This window comes from Octopus sinensis, linkage group LG5 (assembly GCF_006345805.1).
Source record: "Octopus sinensis linkage group LG5, ASM634580v1, whole genome shotgun sequence".
Classification (NCBI taxonomy): domain Eukaryota; kingdom Metazoa; phylum Mollusca; class Cephalopoda; order Octopoda; family Octopodidae; genus Octopus; species Octopus sinensis.
The window spans coordinates 121,663,942-121,688,065 of NC_043001.1; the positions used below are offsets into that span (position 1 = coordinate 121,663,942).

At 38.1% G+C, this 24,124-nt stretch overlaps 1 protein-coding gene across 2 annotated transcripts in view; it reads right to left on the bottom strand.

The window, feature by feature from the left end:
- LOC115212017 (CD81 protein) overlaps positions 1-24,124 on the bottom strand; it is a 157,937-nt gene that overhangs the window by 13,080 nt on the left and 120,733 nt on the right. Inside the window, exons 2-4 of one of the 2 annotated variants that reach the window (XM_036503039.1) lie at positions 10,334-10,528; positions 7,552-7,626; positions 938-952 (exon numbers count right to left, since the gene is read on the bottom strand). In XM_036503039.1, coding sequence (XP_036358932.1) covers positions 938-952; positions 7,552-7,626; positions 10,334-10,528 — 285 coding nt within the window. The remainder of the gene's footprint in view (positions 1-937; positions 953-7,551; positions 7,627-10,333; positions 10,529-24,124) is intronic. The other variant, XM_029780812.2, reaches the window with a different exon arrangement.

Genomic DNA, 24,124 nt, shown 5'->3' on the forward strand with positions numbered 1-24,124 from the left:
ACCTCGGTTGCTATGGCATTGAGGTAGATCTGGCCATCCCTATTAATGGGGACAAAACCTGGACTTAAAATACTGGATGATGATGATGATGATGATGATCCATACCCCACTCACAAGACTTTGGTCAATAGTAAATCTAAGGGAGAAGGCACATGCCTAACTTGCCAAGCAATGGTATTGAACCCAGAAATGCAGAACTTTCAAGGCAAACTTCTTAAATGCATTACTATACTTGCACCCAGAGTGCTGAGACTTGTCTAGAATTCTTAATTTTGGGGTCTAAAATTAGACCTTTACATTATCTCTGACATAGTGAACAGGATGTAAAAAATTTAATGGTAATAGCTTTTTTCGTCAAGATGTGTAGGGTTCAGTTTCCAGAGAAATGTTTATTTAACTGATGGGATCTAATTAGACAATGGGGACTCAGTCTATTGGTTGAAACTGACCCTTTTCCCCCACTAAACTGAAGGTAGAAGTGAAAATTGTTTAGTCACTATTTTTAAATGCAACCCAATAGAGATAGTAGCCATGGAAAGAAGAAATTTTGTTAGATTGTGTTTATATTTTTTGAATTTTCTTTTTATATATGTTTAATTTTCTGTCTTAAGTAAAATCTTTTAATATGAAAGCAAACATTCAAAGAAATATTTTGGAAAAAAGAAGTCCAGAAAAAATACTTGAAACAAAACCAATAACAATAACATAACAATAACAATAACAATAATAATAATAATAATAATAATAATGACAATAATAATAAAAAAAAGATAAACAACAGTAGGCGCAGGAAAAATATGAGAATAAGTTCACTAAGACAAAAATGCAACAAATATTTGACAAATTTCACAAATAAATAAATACATTGATAAAATAAAATATGATAAAAACAACAAATAGTTGCTTTTTTTTGTTATTTTAGATAAAAGGTGTTTACCAAATCCAATTCATCCTAGCCAATGGAAGCAGTAATGTAAACAAAAGATTAGCTTAAGATTAACATCGTCATCGTTGTCCATTGTTTATTGTTTAAACAACATGGAATTACTGCATAATCAGCTCATCTTGAGTAACGAATGAATGGTGAGAGAAAGAAAGAGAGTGGGAGAGAGTGAGGGATTGAGTAAGAGGCAGAGTTGAAGAGAGAGAGAGAGGCAGTCAGATAGGGTTCTTTTGACAGAAAACCAATTAAACTTACCAAAAGAAGGATAACGATGTGTTAAGAATTAATGAAAATAAATTAGTAAAATCAAACGCTGCTGTTTTTGGGGTTTTTTTCTTCTTTTTGTCCCAATAAAAAGATTACAAACTGGAAAGCAATTAAGTTTTATTAAATTAATGAATTTATTTCTTTATCATCTAAATTTTTATTCGTTTCAATCATTAGGCTGTGGCTAAGCTGGAGCACCGCCTTGATGGATTGAGTCAAATAAATTAACCCCAGGACTTATTTTGTAAAGCCTAGAACTTCTCAAGTTACGAGGATGTAAACAAACCAGCACTGGTTGTCATGCAACAGTGGCAGGGCGCTATATATACAACAGGGCTTCTTTCAGTTTCTGTCAACCAAATCCACTCACAAGGCTTCGGTTGGTCTGGGGTTATAGTAGAAGACATTTGCCCAAGATGCCACACAGTGGGACTGAACCCAGAACCAAGTGGTTGGGAAGCAACCTTCTTACCACACAGCCATGCCTGCGTATATATATATATATATATATATATATACGATAGGCTTCTTTCAGTTTCTGTCTACCAAATCCACTCTCAAGGCTTTGGTCGGCTTGAGGCTGTAGTAGAAGACACTTACCCAAGTTGTTAGACAGTGGGGCTGAACCCGGAACCATGTGGTTGCATATTTAAATTATTTTACATTCATTAATATTTTAACCCCAAATGCTGCAGATATTTTGTGGAAAGGTATAATTAATGATATCGATCCTAATTGTTTTTGGAAATTTTGGATGCAATCATATTGGTGGAGAACATGCTCTTTTAGTAATCTGATTCCTTCCCTACTACTAGTCGGTCAACCGTGAAATGCTCTTGTAACCTGTTCTTTTTCTTTTTATCTTTACAATTTGATGCTTTTCCCACTGTTAACTACTCACCTGTGAAGTTCTGATGTAATATGGTTATTACAATTAGACACCTTTCTTACAACTAACCTGCTCAACTGTGAAGTGCTGTTGTAATATGTTTTTGCAATTGGATGCCTTCCCTGCCACTAAACCGTTCAACTATGAAGTACCACTATGACGATGTTTTACAATTAAACACCTTTCCTGTCAGTAAACCAATCAACCTGTTTGCTGGGCCAAACAGATTCTGGTTATTTGCCAGAGTCTGTGAGAGGTAGAGGATGATGGCTGTAAAAAGACTTGACTGGAACCTTTTTGTTACCATATTTCTATTGAAATACACTGCTTCGTTTCAATTAATTTTGAAAACAATGAAGAATTTAGTAAATTACTTTTATTCTTTTACTTGTTTCAGTCATTTGACTGTGGCCATGCTGGAGCACTGCCTTTAGTCGAATAAATTGAACCCAGGACTTATTCTTTGTAAGCCTAGTACTTATTCTACTGAACCTAGGACTTATTCTTTGTAAGCCTAGTACTTATTCTATTGAACCTAGGACTTATTCTTTGTAAGTCTAGTACTTATTCTATTGGTCCCTGTTGCTGAACTGCAAAGTTACGGGGATGGAAACACACCAACATCGGTTGTTAAGCAATAGTGGGGGAGACAAACAGACACACAATTACATACATACACTGGCAGAATTGCTAGCATGCCAGGCATAGCTTCAGGCCAACCAAAGCCTTGTGAGTGGATTTGGTAGAGGGAAACTGAGACAAGCCCATAATATTTATATGTGTGTGTGTGTGTGTTTGTCCCCCCCACCATCACTTGACAACCGATATTGATGTATTTATGTCCCTGTAACTTAGCGGTTCGGCAAAAGAGATTGATAGAATAAGTACTAGGCTTAGAAAGAATAAGTCCTGGGGTCAATTCATTTGACAGAAGGTGGTGCTCCAGCATGGCCGCAGTCAAATGACTGAAACAAGTAAAAGAGTAAAAGAACATCTATATATACGACAGGTTTCTCTCAGTTCCTGTCTACCAAATCCACTCACAAGGCTTTGGGGTTGGTTCAGGAACATAGTAGAAAACACTTGCCCAAGGTGCCATGCAGTGGGACTGAACCTCGAACCATGTGGTTGGAAAGCAAACATCTTACCACACAGCTATACTCAGAAATATTAGATACAAACTTTATACCATTTCTATACACAATACATTTTCAACTTGATTTAACCTTTGTTTCTGAGTCTGTATTATTAGATTTGAAAACAGATTACAAGACACCACAACATTACAAGAGCAGAATTTATTATAAAGAAAATTGTCTATTTGCTGGTCGATGCACAAAGCTCAACTAATATATCTAGAATCTATGATCCTGGTGTAGATCTGACAAATTTTAACAGGTCAAAATCACACAGAATTATATGCAACAACAACAATAAATGCTTCTGTATAATCTAATATTAATATTATATTGCATTATAGTATTTATAATTCAATATTTATTGTTTATAACAGGTTTCAAACACGTTTAGCCTGGCTACAAAACAGAAACACTTTTTAAGTATCTATTTTGGTTTGATGAACAATATATAAATATAGTTATGTTCAAAAGTTGCTAATATAACTTTAAATGGTTGCTAATATAGCAAGAAATAGCAACCAAGTTTCCCTCAGATTACATCCTACAATCTTAAAAATGCAAACTGTATGTTGAAATGTATGGGTATGATTGAACAGTTATTCAAAAAACAACAATCTGAGATATCCTTTACATTGTTGCTGAAATAGCTTGAAATAACAGCCAAATTCCCCTCAAATCACATTCTGTCACCTTAAAAAAAGATGTAACGACATTCAGGATAACGTAGTCCTAGAAATGCCAAATCCAAGAGAAAGATGGGATGGTTATTTGATCATAGTTCTACTCATACAGGGCTGACCTAGGGCTAAACATTATATATGTACAGGGTGCTTCAAAGATTTTATACAAATTTAGACATGGCTCTGGGAGCAGTTATGTCTGGGTTCAGGGTTCAGTCCCACTGTGTGACACCTTGGGCAAGTGTCTTCTACTATAGCCCCAGGCTTACCAGAACCTTGTGAGTGGATTTGTTACTTGGATATTGATAAAAAAGCTCATCATGTGTGTGTGTGTGTGTGTGTGTGTGTGTGGCTAGATATATATTTAGCTTAGTTTTTCCTTGGGGCTGGCCAGATTGGAGCAATCTCAAGATTATTCAGCCGAAATTGCAAGGATGATCTGGTTCTTGACTGAAGATTAAAGGCTTCAAATGACCTGTCCATGTTTTTTGTATTGTCTATCTGGATGTTTTGTTGTCCCTTTTTGTATCACCTAGTTGTCCGAATGTTTTGCATTCTTGTCCCATTTTGTATTTTTTTATATATGTATATTTCATTTCATTTTTATTTTATCTAGTTTCAGCTCACAAGCTGTGGCCATGCTGGGGCACCATATATATACATATATATATATATTCATGAATATAAATATGCATGTATCATCATCATCATCATTTGATGTTCGTTTTCCATGCTGGTAAAACTGGGAGCTGCACCATGTTCTACTGTCTATTTTCACATGGTTTCTACAGCTGGATGCCCTTCCTAATGTTACACACAAACACACACACAATAGGATTTTTTCAGTTTCTGCCTACCAAATCCACTCACAAAGCTTTAGTTTGCCTATGGTTATAGCAGAAAACACTTGCCCAAGGTGACACGCAGTAGGACTGAACCCTAAACCATGTGGGCAGGAAGCAAACATCTTACCGCACAGCCAAGCCCATTTCTATGCCTAAGAACATCCTGATTTTATCTAGTTGACATAATAAAAGCTTTGGAATCAATAGCAGAGAATTCTAAATTTAAGAAGAAAATAGGTAAAGTACTTTTAAAGAATGTCAAGTAATCATTGTTATTTGACTTTTTAAATATTGATTGATGTTAGAATGACATTAGTCATTAATCACCAGGTATCAACACACTGTATGTGTGTTTAGGCATCTTGCTTTATATGTTTTGTATAGCTGTATGTGTGTATGTATGTATGTATGTATGAAGGTATGTATGTATGAATGTATGTATATATGTGTGTGTGTGTGTGAAATATATGTATATATGTGTGTATATGTGTGTCTATCTATGTAAGAATGTATGTATGTGTGAGTGTGCGACTGAAATGTATGTTTGTATATTCGTTTGTATGTATGTGTGTGTATGTGTGTGTATGTATGTATGTATTATGTATGTGTGTGTATGTATGTATATACATGTGTATGTATGCATGTGTGTGTATATGCATGTATGTACATATGTATGTGTGTGTATGTATGTGTGCATATGTGTGTGTATGTATGTATGTATCATCATAATCATCATTTAATGTCCATTGTCCATGCTGGCTTGGTTTGGACAGTTTGACCAGGGTTGGTAAGCTGAAAGGCTGCACCAGACACCAGACTCCATTCTGATTTAGCTGGATGCCCTTCCTAATGCCAACCACTCTGAGAATGTAATGGGTGCTTTTATATGCCACTGGCATGGGTGTCAATTTGCCCGACACCGTTATCTGCCACAACTGCGAATTTGCCTGGCTTGATGGGTCTTCTCAAGCATGACATAATGCCAAAGGTCTCAGTCATTGCCTCCGTGAGACCCAATGCTCAAAAGGAACTCATCCACTTTGCCTTTGTGAGACCCAATGCTTGAAAGAACTCAACCATTTTGCCTCTGTGGGGCCCACTGCTCAATAGAAACTCAGCCACTTTGCCACTGTGAGGCCCAACACTCAAAAGGAACTCACCCACTTTGCCTCTGTGAGGCATATGTTATAAGATATGGAGTAAACATGACAGTATTGAACCCTTGTGGGCAATAAAGAAAGAAATATTTGTTTTCATAATGCGGCGAGCTGGCAGAAACATTAGCATGCCGGGCGAAATGCTTAGCAGTATTTCGTCTGTCTTTACGTTCTGAGTTCAAATTCCGCTGAAGTCGACTTTGCCTTTCATACTTTCGGGGTCAATAAATTAAGTACCAGCCGTGTACTGGGGGTCGATCTAATCAACTCCCGCCCTCCCCCAATATTTCAGGCCTTGTGCCTAGAGTAGAAAAGAATATTTTGCTTGTCATTCAGTACATCATTTTTAATATCTGCGTGTGTGTGTGTGTGTGTGTGTGTGTGTGTATACCTGTGTATGTGTGTTTGTGTTTGTGTACATGCATTTGTAAAACAACATATAAACACAGAAGTCTGGTGCAGGCTTCAGCCCGTCTGGTTCTTGTGGTACCATCCCACCCTTGCTAGCATGGATCATGGATGTTAAATGATCATAATGAAATTATCACTTGTTATTATTGCTGTATATAACTCGGTGTATGTATGCTTCTACATATAATTATAGGCGTGTATTTGAGCATTTGTATATATATATATATATATATATATATATATATATATATATATATATATAAAAGATATATATGTGTAAATGTGTTAATATACATGTGTGTTCGTGTGTATGTGTGTGAGCATATGTAGTTGTGTATGTGTGTGTGAATATGTGTAGACATGTGTGTGCATGTATACACACACACATCTAGCTATGTAAATGCATAAAACACCATATATTAGAGATGCAAATAAATATGGGAAGATACAGCCATCAATGAAAATGGTAAAAATTTAAGAGAGAGGAGAGAGGGAGAGAGAGAGAGAGAGAAAGAGAGGGGGAGCGAAGGAGGATGAGAATAATAATAATAATAATAATAATAATAATAATAATAATAATAATAATAATAATAATAATAATAATAATAATAATAAATGCCCTGACGCAGTACCAGGCAGTGGCTCTCATGGCTTCTGAGCTTAACTGATTGGAAGTGTTATCATGTACATTGTTCTGTCTTGGTATAAAAGATGGGCTACAGCAAATATTCTGCTCAATACCACAGATTTGCTTGTCAGTTGTTTGACCTTAACCAGTTGAGCATGTCCCTTGGGGCTGACGATATGTGCATCTCTGATCACGAGCAGAAGTAGTGGGGAAGCATCATAGCCATGTGTTGTGAGGGATTCTTTGGGGTTTGAATAATTCACCTCTGGAAACATGGGTGGTTCTTTAACATCCTTAAACAACCCTTATTCAGGGACCGTTTGAACGGGATGGGCTACTCAACCTGAAGAAAATTCTAACTGGGCCCCACCTACAAGGTCATGTGCTGTTTATCTTGATATGAGATCACCATGTCGCGCACATATGGTTGTGATGCATGTGCCTGGTGTACCTTTATCAGACGGGTAGTCATGATGGGTATATTGGGCTTCGTATATTTTACCCCAGTGTCACTTTGATGGCATGAACTGCTCTCTCACTCAATAATAATAATAACAATAATAATAATAATAATACAAAGAAATAAACTTACATTTGACTTTGAGATAATGGCGAAGATTCCAGCACCGAGGAGGATGGCAAAAATGATGAAGAGGCATATGAAAAACTGGAAAATAGAAAAATATGGAAAGTGAATCAAATGTTTTCTCTCATGTTGAAAGTACTTCAGGGTACTTATGCTAATTCATACAGAGTACCTTTCATTCATAGTGCTATTACATCCTAGCACAAATGCAGGGTACTTACTTTCAGGTAGACTCTCCTTGCTGACATATGCTAAGTAGCTTTCATATATGCTGTTGTTTGTGCCTTCTCGAGCCATGCCTGGCTCATAAGGGCCGGTTTCCCGGTTTTCTTGTCATGTAGGTTCCCCACCTGGACGGGATGCCGACCCGTAGCAGATGAGCTGCTAGATGCAGGTGGAAAGAGCGAGAGAAAGTGGTGGTGAAAGAGTCAGCAGAGGTTTGCCATTACCTTCTGCCGGAGCTGCGTGGAGCTTACGTGCTTTGCTTATAAACACACACACTGCCCGGTCTGAGATTTGAACCCGCGATCCCTCGACTGCAAGTCTGCTGCTCTAACCACTAGAACATGTGCCTCCATGCTTTCATATATAGTATCTCAAAATGTGAGATATATTTTTCAGTAATTTCATTCTAGCACACAAACTGGGTACATTTTAAGGATAAACTCTCATACACCCCATGTATATTTTAGGGACAAACTTTTGGGTACCTTTAATCCTTTAGCATTCAGATTACTCCATCAAATATAATGTTTATTTATTTACATTGTTTTGAATTAATCAGGGATTATTTTTTGTAGCTTCGGAAGTTTGATGATGTGATTGTTTATTTTTAGACATCATCAGAATCTCAAAGCTACAAGATAATACATAATTAATTCAAAGCATTATAAATAAATAAGTATCACATTGGTAGAATAATCTGGAATGCTAAAGGGTTAAATTGTCTGTATCCAGCACAAATATTCTACTTATTTTATGTTCAAATTTACCATATCCAACCTCTCACACACATCCTGCAATGTCATTCTAAAAATACACAATCACATCATCAAAATCTCAAAGCTATGAGATAATACAGGATTAATTAAAAACAATAGGAATAAATAAGCATGACAGTTCTGTATTTAAGAGATGAGGAATTATGTACATTATTTACCTTATTTACATTTGACGGATATTTGTCTTCATCTTGTTTGTCGTTAACACGTTTTGGCTGATATACCCTCCACCCTTCATCAGGTATCTTGGGGAAATTTCGAACCTGGGTTCTCATTCCTAAGTATTTTTTGATGATGTTGTTGTTGTTATTATTATTATTATTAATATTATTATTATTATTATCATCATCATTATCATTATTATTATTCAGGTCACTGCTTGGAATCAAACTTGGAATCTTGGGGTTAGTAGCCTGCATTCTTAACCACTATGTCACGGGCATATGGTGTAGTGATTAAGAGCGTGGGCTACTAACCCCAAAATTCTGAGTTTGATTCCATGTAGTCACCTGAATAATAATAATAATAATAATATCGAAAAATACCTTAGGAATGAGAACCCAGGTTCGAAATTTCCCCAAGACATCTGATGAAGGATGGAGGATATATCAGCCGAAACGTTGTGTTAACAACAAACAAGATGAGGACAAATATCCATCAAATGTAAATAATGTAAATAAGCATGACATTGTCAGAGTAATATGAACACTAAAGGGTTAATGTAGAGAAAGCCAGGGAAGATTGAGTCACTAAAATACAAGACAAGCAACTGGATAGTTAGCAGTATGTACTCAGTCACTGCACTGAGTCAATTAGTAAGGTATTTAGCTCCGAAGCCCCTAATGGCTAAATCTATCTAATTCTGAACAGCCACAGAAGCAGGTACATACGATTCATTCCATTAACAGCCTCTCGCTCATATGGGAAGAGTTTCCAAGCAGATTTCTTTCTCCCACATATACTGGGTACATTTTACAGTCAATCACAGGGTCCTTTGAAATTCTGTGCTCACTAGGGATTACGAACCAACTGATAGGGTAGCTTTTTGATATTATTATCCAGAGGTTTTGATTCCTATATCAGCAATCTTTCCCTCATACCCAAATATAGACAGAGGCACTCTCACACATACATAGATCATACATTCCAGATACATACATACATATATACATATACATATATATATATATATACACACCATTTATTTTGTTTTTATTTTATTGTTTTATTTTTTAAAATTGATTATAAGTACACACTGAGGACCTGTATCAGACTCATATATATATATATATATATATATATATATATAGAGAGAGAGAGAGAGAGAGAGATAGATAGATAAATAGATAGATACATACATACATACATACATACATACATACAAATATATATATATAAATATGCTATTTCCATATGTTCAGTATATAAATCAGTAAACACATACTCAAACACACATACATACATACAAACATGCACACACACACACACAAGCACACACATGTACATACAGACATGCAAATACTCATACACAGACACAGATACACATGCTCATATAAATACAGACACACATACAAATACACAGGCACACACACACACAAACCAATTCTGAAAGTGTTCATATGTGGGGAAAAAAAAATAATTCAAAGAAATGAAGAAACAAAAACAAATAAATGGCAAGGAAAAAAAAACAACAAAATAGTAACTAAAGAACAGATTGGAATACTCCAAAGAAAAATGGTAAAAACAGATCAGTGGTACCAATTATTGGGATAAATTTTTCCACTTACCGAAGCAAGAAGACACTGGCTCTTACGGATAGCGCCACAGCAACCAATAAATCCTATTATCATCATCAGAACACCAACGCCTATAAGAATATAGGCACCCAAATATGGCAGGTTGAAGTTATCATCGATGTACATTTGAAACGTTGGATCGATGCGGATCCATATTCCGACACCAAGGATGGCACATCCCAACAACTGGAAAGAAAAGAAAAGAAGAAGAAATATAGTAAAAGATCAAAGGCACATGTTTTTATGTTTTTTTATTAATTTTTCTCTATGGACGTTCTTGTAGTTTCAATCACGTTCATTCAAGTGAAGAATTTGTTCCTATCTGTTCAATAAATTAGAGAGTATAGTTGTGGCTGTATGGTTAAGAAGTTTTCTTTCCAGTTTTGTGGTTTGGGTTCAGTTCCAAGGTATGGTACCTTGGACAAGAGCCTTCAAGTTCACCAATTGTTGTGAATAAAATCTTATTTACAGAAGTTTAATATATATGTATATCATCATCATCATCACCATCACCATCATCATCATCATTTAACGTCCGCTTTCCATGCTAGCATAGGATGGACGATTTGACTGAGGACTGGCGAACCAGATGGCTGCACCAAGCTCCAATCTGATCTGGCATAGTTTCTACAGCTGGATGCCCTTCCTAATGCCAACCACTCCGAGAGTGTAGTGGGTGCTGTTACGTGTCACCAGCAGAAGGGACAGTCAGGCAGTACTGGCAACAGCCACACTCAAATGGTGTTTTTTACGTTCCACCTGCACAGGAATGAGTCCAGCGGCACTGGCAATGACCTCACTCGAATGTTTTTTCATGTGCCACCAGCAAAAGTGCCAGTAAGGCGACACTGGTAATGATCACGCTCGAATGGTGCTTTTTATGTGTCACCGGCACGGAAGCCAGTTAGCTGCTCTGGTAACGATCACGCTCGGATGGTGCTCTTAGCATTCCACTAGCATGGATGCCTGTCATCGAATTTGATTTTAATTTCACTTGCCTCAACAGGTCTTCACAAGCAGAGTTTAGTGTCCAATGAAGGAAAGGTATGCATAAGTGAGCTGGTTACACCCCTGTCATAGGCTACGATATATATATATATATATATGAATATCTGTATAAAAAGAAAAATTCATGAGTTTCAGTAGGTCCGCTGCGAAGTCTTCCAAGCCTTTGATTTTTGGAGGGAATTTCTTAGATATAATACCATAGAATATAATCTCTGTAGTGTCCTCTGTAGTGTACAGATAAATTCCTCTATTTATATAATATCGAGGTCTCTTTCATTCTTTTGTTGTCTTACCATTTCTATCAATACACACACACACACACACACACATATACATATATATATATATATATATATGGTGATATATATCCATGCAATATATGTACATATATACATATATATACTATTCTCATCCAAAATGGAAACAAGTACCAACACTTCCATGTGGCATGCTTAAACAACTGTGAATATCTTTTCACATGAAACCGTTGGTTGCCTTGCTAAACCACGAATAAAGTATATATATATATATATATATATATATATATATCATCATCATCATCATCATCATCATCGTTTAACGTCCGTTTTCCTCGCTAGCATGGGTTGGACGGTTCGACCGGGGTCTGGGGAGCCAGGGGCTGCCCCAGGCTCCAGTCTGGTCTGGCAGTGTTTCTACAGCTGGATGCCCTTCCTAACGCCAACCACTCCGCAAGTGTAGTGGGTGCTTTTTACGTGCCACCTGCACAGGTGCCAGAGTGGTCTGGCATTGGCCACGATCGGTTGGTGCTTTTTTTTTAAGTGCTACCGGCACAGAAGCCAGTCAAGGCGGTGCTGGCATCGGCCACGTTCGGATGGTGCTTTTTATGTGCCACCGGCACACAAGCCATTCGAGGCAGGGTTGGCATCGGTCACGTTCGGGTGGTGCTTTTTATGTTCCACCGGCACAGAAGCCAGTTGAGGCTGCACTGGCAACGGCCACGTTCAGATGGTGCTGGCGGGGTTGGCATCGGTCACGTTCGGATGGAGCATATATATATATATATATACTTATTTTATTGGTTTCTTTTTGCCAAGCTGCTAAGTTACAGGGATGTTAACAAACCAACACCAACTGCCAAGTGATGGTGCATACAAGCACAAAGGCACACACACACACACACACACACACACACACACACAATGGACTTCTTTCAGTTTCTGTGTACCAAAAATACACTCACAAGGATTTGGTCAGACCAAACGATGATGATGATGATGATGAGATGGTAGTGGTGGTAATGAGCTGGCGAGCTGGCAGAATCGTTAGCACGCCGGGTGAAATATTTAGTGGTAATTCATCTGCGGCTACGTTCTGAGTTCGAATTCCGCCGAGGTTGACTTTGCCTTTCATCCTTTTGGGGTTCGATTAAATAAGTACCAGTTATGCACTGGGGTCGATGTAACCGACTCAATCTGTTTATCTGTCCTTGTTTGTCCCCTCTGTGTTTAACCCCTTTTGGGTATTAAAGAAATAGGTAGTGGTGGTGTTGATGGAGGTGTGTTGGTGAAAATGATGGTGATGCTGACGAAGATGATAATAATGCTTTATGTTAAAGGGTGTACTGGATAGTTCCTAGTTTTGAGGGTCTCGCATAAGACTTGGTTGGATTTTTTGAGCACTGTTTGGCTTTGAGCATCCAGTAGAGACAAATAGGAACCAAAGGTGTCCATGGGCAAAAAAAAAAACAAAAAAAAAACGGTTGGGAAACTGATGCAGAGGTTTTTTCAGTAGCTTGGTACAAATAGTAGCATTGGTATCGATGCTGGTAATGTTGAAGGCAGTTTTGTGGTATTAGTTACAATAATGATGGTGTTGCTGGTGGAGATAGCAGCGGTAATGATGGTGGTGGAGGTGTTGGTGGTATGATTATCCAACAAGTGATCAATAGATATCGATCAATACAGTATTGTAAAACAGCTTCCAAGAAGGATCAACCCCAATTGTTATAATATTAGAAAATGTATGATTTTTGTTTTTTGTTTTTGCAACATTGAACTATAGAATATGCTTTTGTCTATTAACACTTGTACAGCTACTTGGACTTAAAAACTGTATAGTAATAACTGTATAATAATAACTCTTGCTTTTTTACTTGTTTCACTCATTTGACTGTGGCCATGCTGGAGCACCGCCTTTTTAGTCGAGCAAATCGAACCTAGAACTTATTCTTTGGAAGCCTAGTACTTATTCTATCGGTCTCTTTTGCCGAACTGCTAAGTTATGGGGATGTAAACACACCAGTATCGGTTGTCAAGCGATGCTGGAGGGAAAAACACAGACACACAAACACACATATATATATATACATATATACGATGGGCTTCTTTCAGTTTCCATCTACCAAATCTACTCACATGGCTTTGGTCGACCTGAGGCTATAGTAGAAGACACTTGCCCAAGGTGCCACGCAGTGGCACTGAACCCGGAACCATGTGGTTCATAAGCAAGCTACTTACCACACAGCCACTCATATGCCTAGTGTAGGAATAACTGTGTAGAAAACATACATAACTATGCAAAAAAATAGTAACAATACAAAAAATACTGTTGTTATCTCCCTTTTCAACATCATAAATCCACGTTGAATACATTAACCAATTCACTGCAGAAAACAGATGTCTACTCAATATTTTATTACCCTTAAGTGCAGAAAGCACATTTATATACCAATCTATCTTTTGTTGAAGAATGGCATATTTGAAACTATGGTTCGTTGAGATATGTTAAATTTACAGCGGGAAGGTGACTTGCAGAAAATACAATTTCTATTTTTGGTAGATACTGAACATAATTACTGGAATAATCATAGAATTTAATTATGTAATGAAAGGGTTACAAAATGTATTGAGTAAATGGATATTTCATACATGAAGGAAATTTTCTAAACATCTCACACACACACACACACACACACACACACACACACACACAGCAATCTAGAATCTAATGGTATTGAAACACCTTTATGGAACTGAAAGGTTTTATCAGCACTCAAGACATTCTTGTAGCAATAACACAGGAAACATTCTTCCTAACAACACAAAACACCCACCAGTCCAAACTATACTTAAATCAGACCAGACATACTATTTCACAATGGGTGTGGACTGTTGGCATACATAGAAAAAAAAAGAAAAATCTCCATTTAATTTACAGTTATCACAAAGGACATTTCTAACATAATGGGAAACAACACTCCACTGGAAATGTAAGCTTCCAAAAAAAAAAAAAAACTAGTGACACAAAGCACATTGATATAATAAACAACAATGACGACGACGTCGTCATCATCTTCATTTCATGTCCATTGTCCATGCTGGCATGGTTCGACGGTTTTACCAGGGCTGACACACTGGAAGGCTGCACCAGACTCCAATCTGATTTGGCACGGTTTTCTACAGCTAGATGCCCTTCCTAACACCAACTATACCAAGAGTGTAATGAATGGGTGCTTTTATATGCCACCAGCATGGGTGCCAGTTATGTGACACTGGGGTGCAATAACATGACACCAGTATCTGCCACGACTGAGATTTTGCTCAGCTTCATGGGTCTTCTTCCCAAAGTCATTTGACTGTGGCCATGCTGGAACACCACCTTGAAGGGCTCTAGTTGAACAAATCGACCCCAGGACTTATTTTTTCTTAACGCCTAGTACTTATTCTATTGATCTCTTTTGCTAAACTGCTAAGTTAGAGAATGCTAACACACCAACACCAGTTGCCAAGCAGTGAGGGGTGGGGGACAAACATAGACACAAAGACACACACAGTCAAATGAGTGAAACAATTAAGAGAATAAAAGAATAGACTATTTTGGCTACATATGGCTGGCTTAACCCTTTAGCATTCAGATTACATACATAGGCACAGGAGTGGCTGTGTGGTAAGTAGCTTGTTTACCAACCACATGGTTCCGGGTTCAGTCCCACTGTGTGGCACCTTGGGTAAGTGTCTTCTACTATAGCCTCGGGCCGACCAAAGCTTTGTGAGTGTATTTGGTAGACGGAAACTAAAAGAAGCCCGTCATATATATATATGAGTGTGCGTGTTTGTGTGTCTGTGTTTGTCCCCCTAGCATTGCTTGACAACCGATGCTGGTGTGTTTATGTCCCCGTTACTTAGCGGTTCGGCAAAAGAGACCGATAGAATAAGTACTGGGCTTACAAAAGAATAAGTCCCGGGGTCGAGTTGCTCGATTAAAGGCGGTGCTCCAGCATGGCCGCAGTCAAATGACTGAAACAAGTAAAAGAGTAAAAGAGTATATGGCCAGTGTAAAACTCTACAAAGTTAAAGTAGGGAAGTATATAAATATCATAAACCCAAGGACCATCTCAAGTAATTCGGTTTATCAAATGACTGTATTTCATAAATAAATATATATACATATTTTCTTCAGATTCAATTGCTATCACAGTGTCATATAAATAAAATTCAACAAAGGTGTATAAAAGGATAGTAAGATATTTCCTGGATAATAATTGAGTGTGTGTGGTTAAAAGCAATTAGTTTTCCCCCTCAACACTGTATTTAAGAATTAATGTTTTTCGTATGTCAGACACATTAAACTGTCAATGTTTTCCAGCTACTGACTGAAACAAGATTGGAATCTATAATGTATCAATTTAACCCTTAGTATTCGGCTTATTCTGTCAAACGTGATGCCTGTTTATTCACATTGTTTTGAAAAAGGCGTAGGAGTGGCTGTATGGTAAGTAGCTTGTTTACGAACCACATGATTCCGGGTTCAGTTCCACTGCATGACACCTTGGGCAACTGTCTTCTACTATAGCCTCGGGCTGACCAAAGCTTTGTGAGTGGCTTTGGTAAACGGAAACTGAAAGAAGCCCATCATATATATGTATATATATATTATATATATATATATACTCACATATATATATATATATGTATGTGCATGTGTATATGTTTGTCTGTGTTTGTTCTCTTAACATTGCTTGACAACCGATGCTGGTGTGTTTACATCCCCGTAACTTAGCGGTTCGGCAAAAGATACCAATAGAATAAGTACTAGGCTTACAAAGAATAAGTCCTGGGGTCAATTTGCTTGACTAAAGGCAGTGCTCCAGCACGGCCACAGTCAAATGACTGATACAAGTAAAAGAGTAAAAGAGTAATTGATTATACATTATCTTGTAGTTTTGAAGTGTCTTTGACGTGATTGCCTATTTGTAGAATAGCATTGTAGGATAGGAGTAAGAAGTCAGATCTGGCCAATTTGAACATGCAATAGGTAGAATATTTTGGTGAGATATGGTTGGCTTAATCCTTTAGCATTCAGATTACTTCATCAAATTAATGTTAAATTATTCACATTGTTTTGGATTAACCCTTTCAATACCAACCCGGCTCTGTAGTACAAATGTCTTGTTTTCATAAATTTTGAATTAAAATCTTCCATCAAACCTTAGCCACAATTTATGTTCCTAACACCAGCTTAATGATAACTAAGTTTTTTTACTAAATTCTTTGTTATATTTAAAATTAAGTGAAAGAAACACAGAGCATCTCAAAATAGATGCAGTAATAAAAGGGGTAACCAACAATTTATTTAACCCTTTTGATAACAGCCTGGCTGAAACTGCCTCTGGCTCTGTAGTACCAATGTTTTGTTTGCAAAAGTTCTGAATTAAAATCTTCCACCAAACATTAGTCACTATTTATGTTCCTAACACTAGCTTAATGATAACAAAGTTAGTTTACTAAATTCTTTATCATCATCATCATCATTTAGCGTCCGTTTTCCATGCTAGCATGGGTTGGACAGTTTAACTGGGGTCTGTGAAGCCGGAAGGCTTCATCAGGCCCAGTCAGATTTGGCAGTGTTTCTACGGCTGGATGCCCTTCCTAACGACAACCACTCCGTGAGTGTAGTGGGTGCTTTTTACGTGCCACCTGCACAGGTGCCAGACAGAGCTGGCAAACGGCCACGAACGGATGGTGTTTTTACGTGCCACCGGCACGGGGGCCATGCGAGGCTGGCAACGGACTAAATTCTTTGTTATATTTAAAATTAATTGAAAGAAATACAGAGCATCTCAAAATAAATGCAGTAACGAATGGGTTAAACATCTCACAGTTTTGAAATGTTGATGAAATGATTGCCTTGATGTTGTTGTTGCAGTTAAGTGTCTGGCTAAAAGTAATTAACATCTCTATCAATATAATTTATTTAGAAATGTATGTTTTCTATATTTCAAATACATAAATCTGCCCATTTCCAGCTGCTGCTTGAGACAAAGACAGAATCTATAAAGTATCAGATTTAATGGATTTTGTCTTTAGTTGAGGTTTTACATTCTGAATTCAATTTTGTAGTCTATTAAATTCGATTTAATAGACTACAAAATGCTTAGCACCAAATTTGTGGCCTGAATCTATGTTAGGGATCAGAGTACTTGTGTTGTATAAAGATGCAAAATTTAGAAGCTATTTCACAATATAGACGTATGTAAATATCTGCTAAGATCTAAGGGGGATTTTTAAGGATTAGTATTAATTTCTGATTTCACAGTGTTGTCCTTTGTCAATTTGCTAAGATCTGAGGGGGCTTTTAGGGGGTCATTTTTAACCATTCATTTTCTTGTATTAGCCCTTTCTTAAAACAGAACGATGTTGGGGACAGGGGACAAACACAGACACACAAACAGATACACACAAATATATATATATATATATATATGGTGGGCTTCTTTCAGTTTCTGTCTACCAAATCCTCTCACAAGACTTTGGTTGGCCCGAGGCTATAGTAGAAGACACTTGCCCAAGATACCATGCAGTGGAACTGAACTCGGAACCACATGGTTGGTAAGCAAGCTACTTACCGCACAGCCACTCCTGCACCAAATAGTTTACTAAGATCTAAAAGAATTATTAAGGGTCAGCCCTTCACTCCAATTTTATACTGTTGAATGAATAAGATATAAATCTCCCGGGATAGGAAGCTAGTCTTTCTCATGCAACACTCCTGATTGATGGACAAATTATCAACAACTAAATTGATAAACTAGAGAGATACAGTTCTATATTTATGAAATGAGGAATTATGTACATTATTTACATTTGACGGATATTTGTCCTCATCTTATTTGTTGCTAACATGATTTGGCTGATATACCCTCCATCCTTCATCAGGTGTCTTGGGGAAATTTTGAACCTGGGTTCTCATTCCTAAGTATTTTTTGATATTATTATTATTATTATTATTATTATTATTCAGGTCACTGCCTGGAATTAAACTCAGAATCTCGGGGTTAGCAGCACGCGCTCTTAACCCCAAGATTCCCAGTTCCAGGCAGTGACCTGAATAATAATAATAATAATAATATAATAATAATAACAACAACATCGAAAAATACCTTAGGAATGAGAACCTTGGTTTGAACTTGATAAAGGCTGGAGGGTATATCAGCCGAAACGTTGTGTCAACAACAAACAAGATGGGGACAAATATCCTTTGAATGTAAATAAACTAGAGAGATGTTAGATAGTTTAATCCAGTGGTTCCCAAAGGGGGCAGTATCCTCCCCACCCACGAAGAGAAGCAGTGGAAAGTTCCAAGGGGACATTGAAGAAAAGAGGGGCAATAACGGGGTAGCGATTCATGTAAAAATTGGGGCAATAATGGGTTCATTTGGTTAAGTTTTATTTGTGAAATACAGTTGCTTTGAATTTGCTTCAGAAAGAGGTCTATGCTTGTGATGGTTAGTTGGGGGTGGTGGCGCTAGGAGTGTGGCCTGGGCATCAAAGGGGCGGCAACCCGAAAAAGTTTGGGAACCACTGCTTTAGTCAAGTGCACAGATCCAAATACAGACCACCATCACCACCACCACCACCATCATCGTCATCCTCATTTACCATCGATGTTCCATGCTAGAATGAGTCAGATGGTTTGCCAGAATGGATCAGATCTGATGTGTTTAAGGAGTGTGTCCGCGATGACTGGATACCCTTGCTAAACACCAACCACTCACATATGGAAACTGTACAGAAACCCATTGAATGAACTATACCAGTAATTTGACAGCCCAGCCCAGCCCAGCCTTGTCACAAATTCCAGTAGTTAACCGGTACATATTTTCATTAGCCCTTGCTGGATTTGAACTCAAAACAAGTTGGAGAGGAGGGACAAAAGTGAGCAACTTAGAAACCATCAGTTATATATTTAGTAGCAGTAGTAGTGGTGGTGGTGGTTGCTGTGATAGTAGTAGTAGTGGTGGTGGCTGTAGTAGTAGTAGTAGTAGTAGTAGTAGTAGTGGTGGTGGTGGTGGTGGTGGCGGCTGTGATAGTAGTAGTAGTGGCTGTGATAGTAGTAGTAGTAGTAGTGAAGTAGTAGTAGTAGTAGTGGTAGTGGCTGTGATAGTAGTAGTAGTGGTAGTAGTAGTAGTAGTAGTAGTAGTAGTAGTAGTAGTGGTGGTGGCTGTGGAAGTAGTAGTAGTAGTAGTAGTGGTGGTGGTGGTGGTAGCTGTGATAGTAGTAGTAGTGGCTGTGATAGTAGTAGTAGTAGTAGTAGTGGTGGTGGTGGCTGTGAAAGTAGTAGTAGTAGTAGTAGTAGTAGTGGTGGTGGCTGTGATAGTAGTAGTAGTAGTAGTAGTAGTGGTGGTGGCTGTGAAAGTAAGTAGTAGTAGTAGTAGTAGTGGTGGTGGCTGTGATAGTAGTAGTAGTAGTAGTAGTAATAGATGAAATTTATAAGAATAATCAAGATAAGACAATGTTACAATGGAATCTACAAAGTATTTTTATCCAAATATCTAAATTGTATATATAGGTTGTGATGAGTAAATGATATTGGTGCCTGGTGGTGGTGGTGGTGGTGAGAATGAGGAAGGTGGCGATGATGTCGTCTGATTGTAGTCATGGTGATGGCAATGGTGTTGTTGCCTAGTGGTGGTGGTGGTGGTGATGTTTGTAGTGACTGTAGTAATATGGAGAAGGCGGAGATGACGGTGGCGGTGATGGCTGATGGTGGTAATGGTGATGATGATGGTGGTGGTGGTGGTGGTAGTGGCAATGAGGATGGTGATGTTGGGGTGGTGATGGTGGTGGTGATGATGTAGTGGTGGTGATTATTGAGTGGCAGTGATGTTGGTAGTGGTGGTGATGACAATGGTGGTAGTGGTGGTGATGATGGCGGTGGTGGTGATGGTAGTGGCAATGATGATGGTGATGATGGCATTGGCAGTGATGTCGGTGGTGGTGACGATGGTGGTGATGATGATGGTGGTGGTGGTGATGACGATGGTGGTGGTGGTGATAGATGATGGCAGTTGTGGTAATGATGATGGTGGTGGTGGTGGTGATGATGGTTGTGGTGAACGCAATGGTGGTGGTGATGGTGGTGGTAGTAGCAATGATGATGGTGATGATGGTGATGGTGGGGATAATGATCAGGTCGGCAGGGTTCCTATGACATTTTAAGAAGAATGGTACTGCAACCTAAATTTACAAACCTCCCCCACCCCCACTCCACCCCACCCACCTTCCCCACCACCTCGAAAAATATTATTAATATCTGGCAGGAAGCACAATGCAGAAATAAACTTGTGTGCAAAAATGTTAGGCATTCATTCATTTGTCGCCTGCTACGAAAATTTATGGGGGTGTTGGGGGGGGGGAGAACGAATCTTCAGCTCAAGAATCCATTGTTGGGGAAGGATCAAAATGAATCTTTAAAAAAAAAAAAAATGGGTTGATGGTAGAATGGTATCAGAACTGTTGTTGGGTAGGGGCTGAGGTAAGTAACTTGGCAACCCAGATATCCCCCCCCCCTTTGCGAAGAAACTGATGGAAGTAACTATCAACAAATGAAATGCCTTTGATAATTTGGTAACAGACGTTGGTGTTCCTTAATTTGGCAGCGCAATGAAGCTTTGATGTTTTCAGTTTCTCTGCTTAACCCTTTTGTTGCCGTATTTCTGTTGAGATGCTCTGAGTTACTTTCAATTAATTTTAAATATAACAAAGAATTTAGTAAACTAACTTAGTTATCATTAAGCTGGAGTTAGGAACATAAATTGTGACTAAGGTTTGGTAGAAGATTCTAATTCAGAACTTTCGAAAACAAGACATTTGTTCTACAGAGCCAGAGGTGGTTTCAGACGGGTTGATATCAAAAGGGTTAAATTATTCATTTGTTAACCCTTTTGTTATTGTATCTATTTTGAGATGCTCTGTGTGTCTTTCACTTAATTTTAAATATAACAAAGAATTTAGTGAAATAACTTAGTCATCATTCAGCTAGTGTTAGGAACATAAATTGTGACTAACGTTTGGTGGAAGATTTTTAATTCAAAACTTATGGAAACAAGGCATTTGTACTACAGAGCCAGAGGTGGTTTCAACCACGTTGGTATCGAAAGGGTTAAATGCTGCAGAGTTTTAACTTTAGAAGAACAAAGAGTTTTAAATATTTGATGTTATCCACTAGTTATACTTCTTGAACTGTGAAGACACGAGGCTTAGTGGTGAGGATGTTCAGTTCACAGTCATATATATATATATAGGAACATTTGCCTTGTCTCATTCTGTCATGCTGAATCTCCCTGAGAACTACGTTAAGGGTACACATGTCTGTGGAGTGCTCAGCCATTTGCAGGTTAATTTCATGAGCAGGCTGTTCCATTGATTGGATTAACTGGTCAATACTCGTTATTATAAGCAACAGAGTGCAAGTTATGTTATACTTCTTGAATTATTGCTTTTAAAATAACCCATTAGTGTTTGTGGTTTGATAATTCTTAAATGCATAGGTGCCACACTGTATGTGAAGAATTCAGTCTTGTAATGGTAAGAAGCTGCACATTACATCATAGCTTCTATCAAGGCATTATTCCACAGATATGAGCTATGCTCTTTTTATTACTAGTCTGAGATTAAAGAAGAATAAGTTTTATTTTGGTTTGTTTATGACGATTTTATAATTAAGAAATAAATGGTAGCTACTTCTTGAAGGAAATATAATGAAAAAGAGGTATGAAGAAGAAATATGAATGAATGCTTAAAAAAATGGGTTGATGGTGAGGAACTGTTAATGAAACCGGTAGCTGAAGGACAGTAAATGAGACACTATGTTTAGTATCTTTACATTAAGGAGTGGAATGTATGGTTTTCAGTAATTCAGATTGCCTCATGGCCCCAGCAGACAAAATGGTAAAGGCATTGACCTAAAGGAAGCCAAATAACCACGAACATTTCAAAAACTCATACATCTATAGATTTTAGCAAGGAGAGGAAAAAAAAAAGAAAAAATTTCATCAAATTATTTAAAAGCTAATAAAATTGCTTTTTGTTAGATTTTGGTTAAAACTTATTGAGAAAATCGGGGGAACAAAAAAAGAATTTACGTGGCTCTGTGAAAGAATCTCATCAGCTATTGTACAAGGCAATGCAGCCAGCAGTCTCTCTTGTCTCTGCTCATCTATTTTCAAGTGAACTATTTTCTGTTTTATTTCTTTGTATATATATTTTATACGAACTATCAATATGTAACTGCCAACAAGATATAAGACATTGTGAATAATGCATACAAACAGACAGGATTTTAATGTAATTTGACATTTTTTTTTGTTGGTCTGACAATAAGCTGTGATAAATGTCTATAGTTAATTCTTGGTTCTCAATAAGGTGGTGAGCTGGTGGATTTGTAAGTACACTGGGCAAGCGCTTAGCAGCATTTCACCTGTCTTTAACTTTCTTCCATCAAACAAGGCCACCAGCAAAGGCTATAGTAGAAGATACTTGCCCAAGGTGCCATGCAGTGGGACTGAACCCGGAACCATGTGGTTGGTAAGCAAGCTACTTACCACACAGCCACTCCTGCGCCTCTGCTGACTCTTTCACCACAACTTTCTCTCACCCTTTTCTCCTGCATCTAGCAGCTCACCAGTGACGGACCAGCGTCCTGTCCAGGTGCGGAACCTATGGTCAACAAAACTGGGAAGCCAGCCCTTATGAACCAGGCATAGCTCGAGAAGGAACAAACAACAAACAACAATAATGCTATGTAGAAGCCTAGTGTATATTATTTTATTCATTCTTTTATTTTATTCATCAAAACTACATGGTTCAGAGTTGAACTCCATACCAAGGTACCTTAGGCAGGTGTCTTTTACTGTTGCCTAATGCTTTGTGGTAGAGGCACATGACCTAGTGGTTAGAGCAGTGAACTCGTGGTTGAGGGATTGCGGGTTTGAATCTCAGAGCAGGCAATGTGTGTGTTTATGAGTGAAGCAGCTAAGCTCCACGTGGCTCTGGCAGAAGGTAATGGTGAACCTCTCTTTACTTGTTTCAGCCAGTTGACTGTGGCCATGCTGGAGCACCACCTTTAGTCGAGCAAATCGATCCCAGGACTTATTTTTTGTAAGCCTAGTACTTATTCTATCGGTCTCTTTTGCCGAACCGCTAAGTTACGGGGACGTAAACACACCAGCATCAGTTGTCAAGCGATGTTGGGGGGACAAACACAGACACACAAACACATACACACACACATATATATATACATATATATGACGGGCTCCTTTCAGTTTCTGTCTACCAAATCCACTCACAAGGCTTTGGTCGGCCCGAGGCTATAGTAGAAGACACTTGCCCAAGGTGCTCTTAGCCATCTCTTCATTTCCAATACAAACCCTGCATTCAATACATTTCATGCAGTCCTTTCTCCTTGGGACTGGCCCCTTCTGGAGTTCTCGTCTTTTCATCCCTAACCACA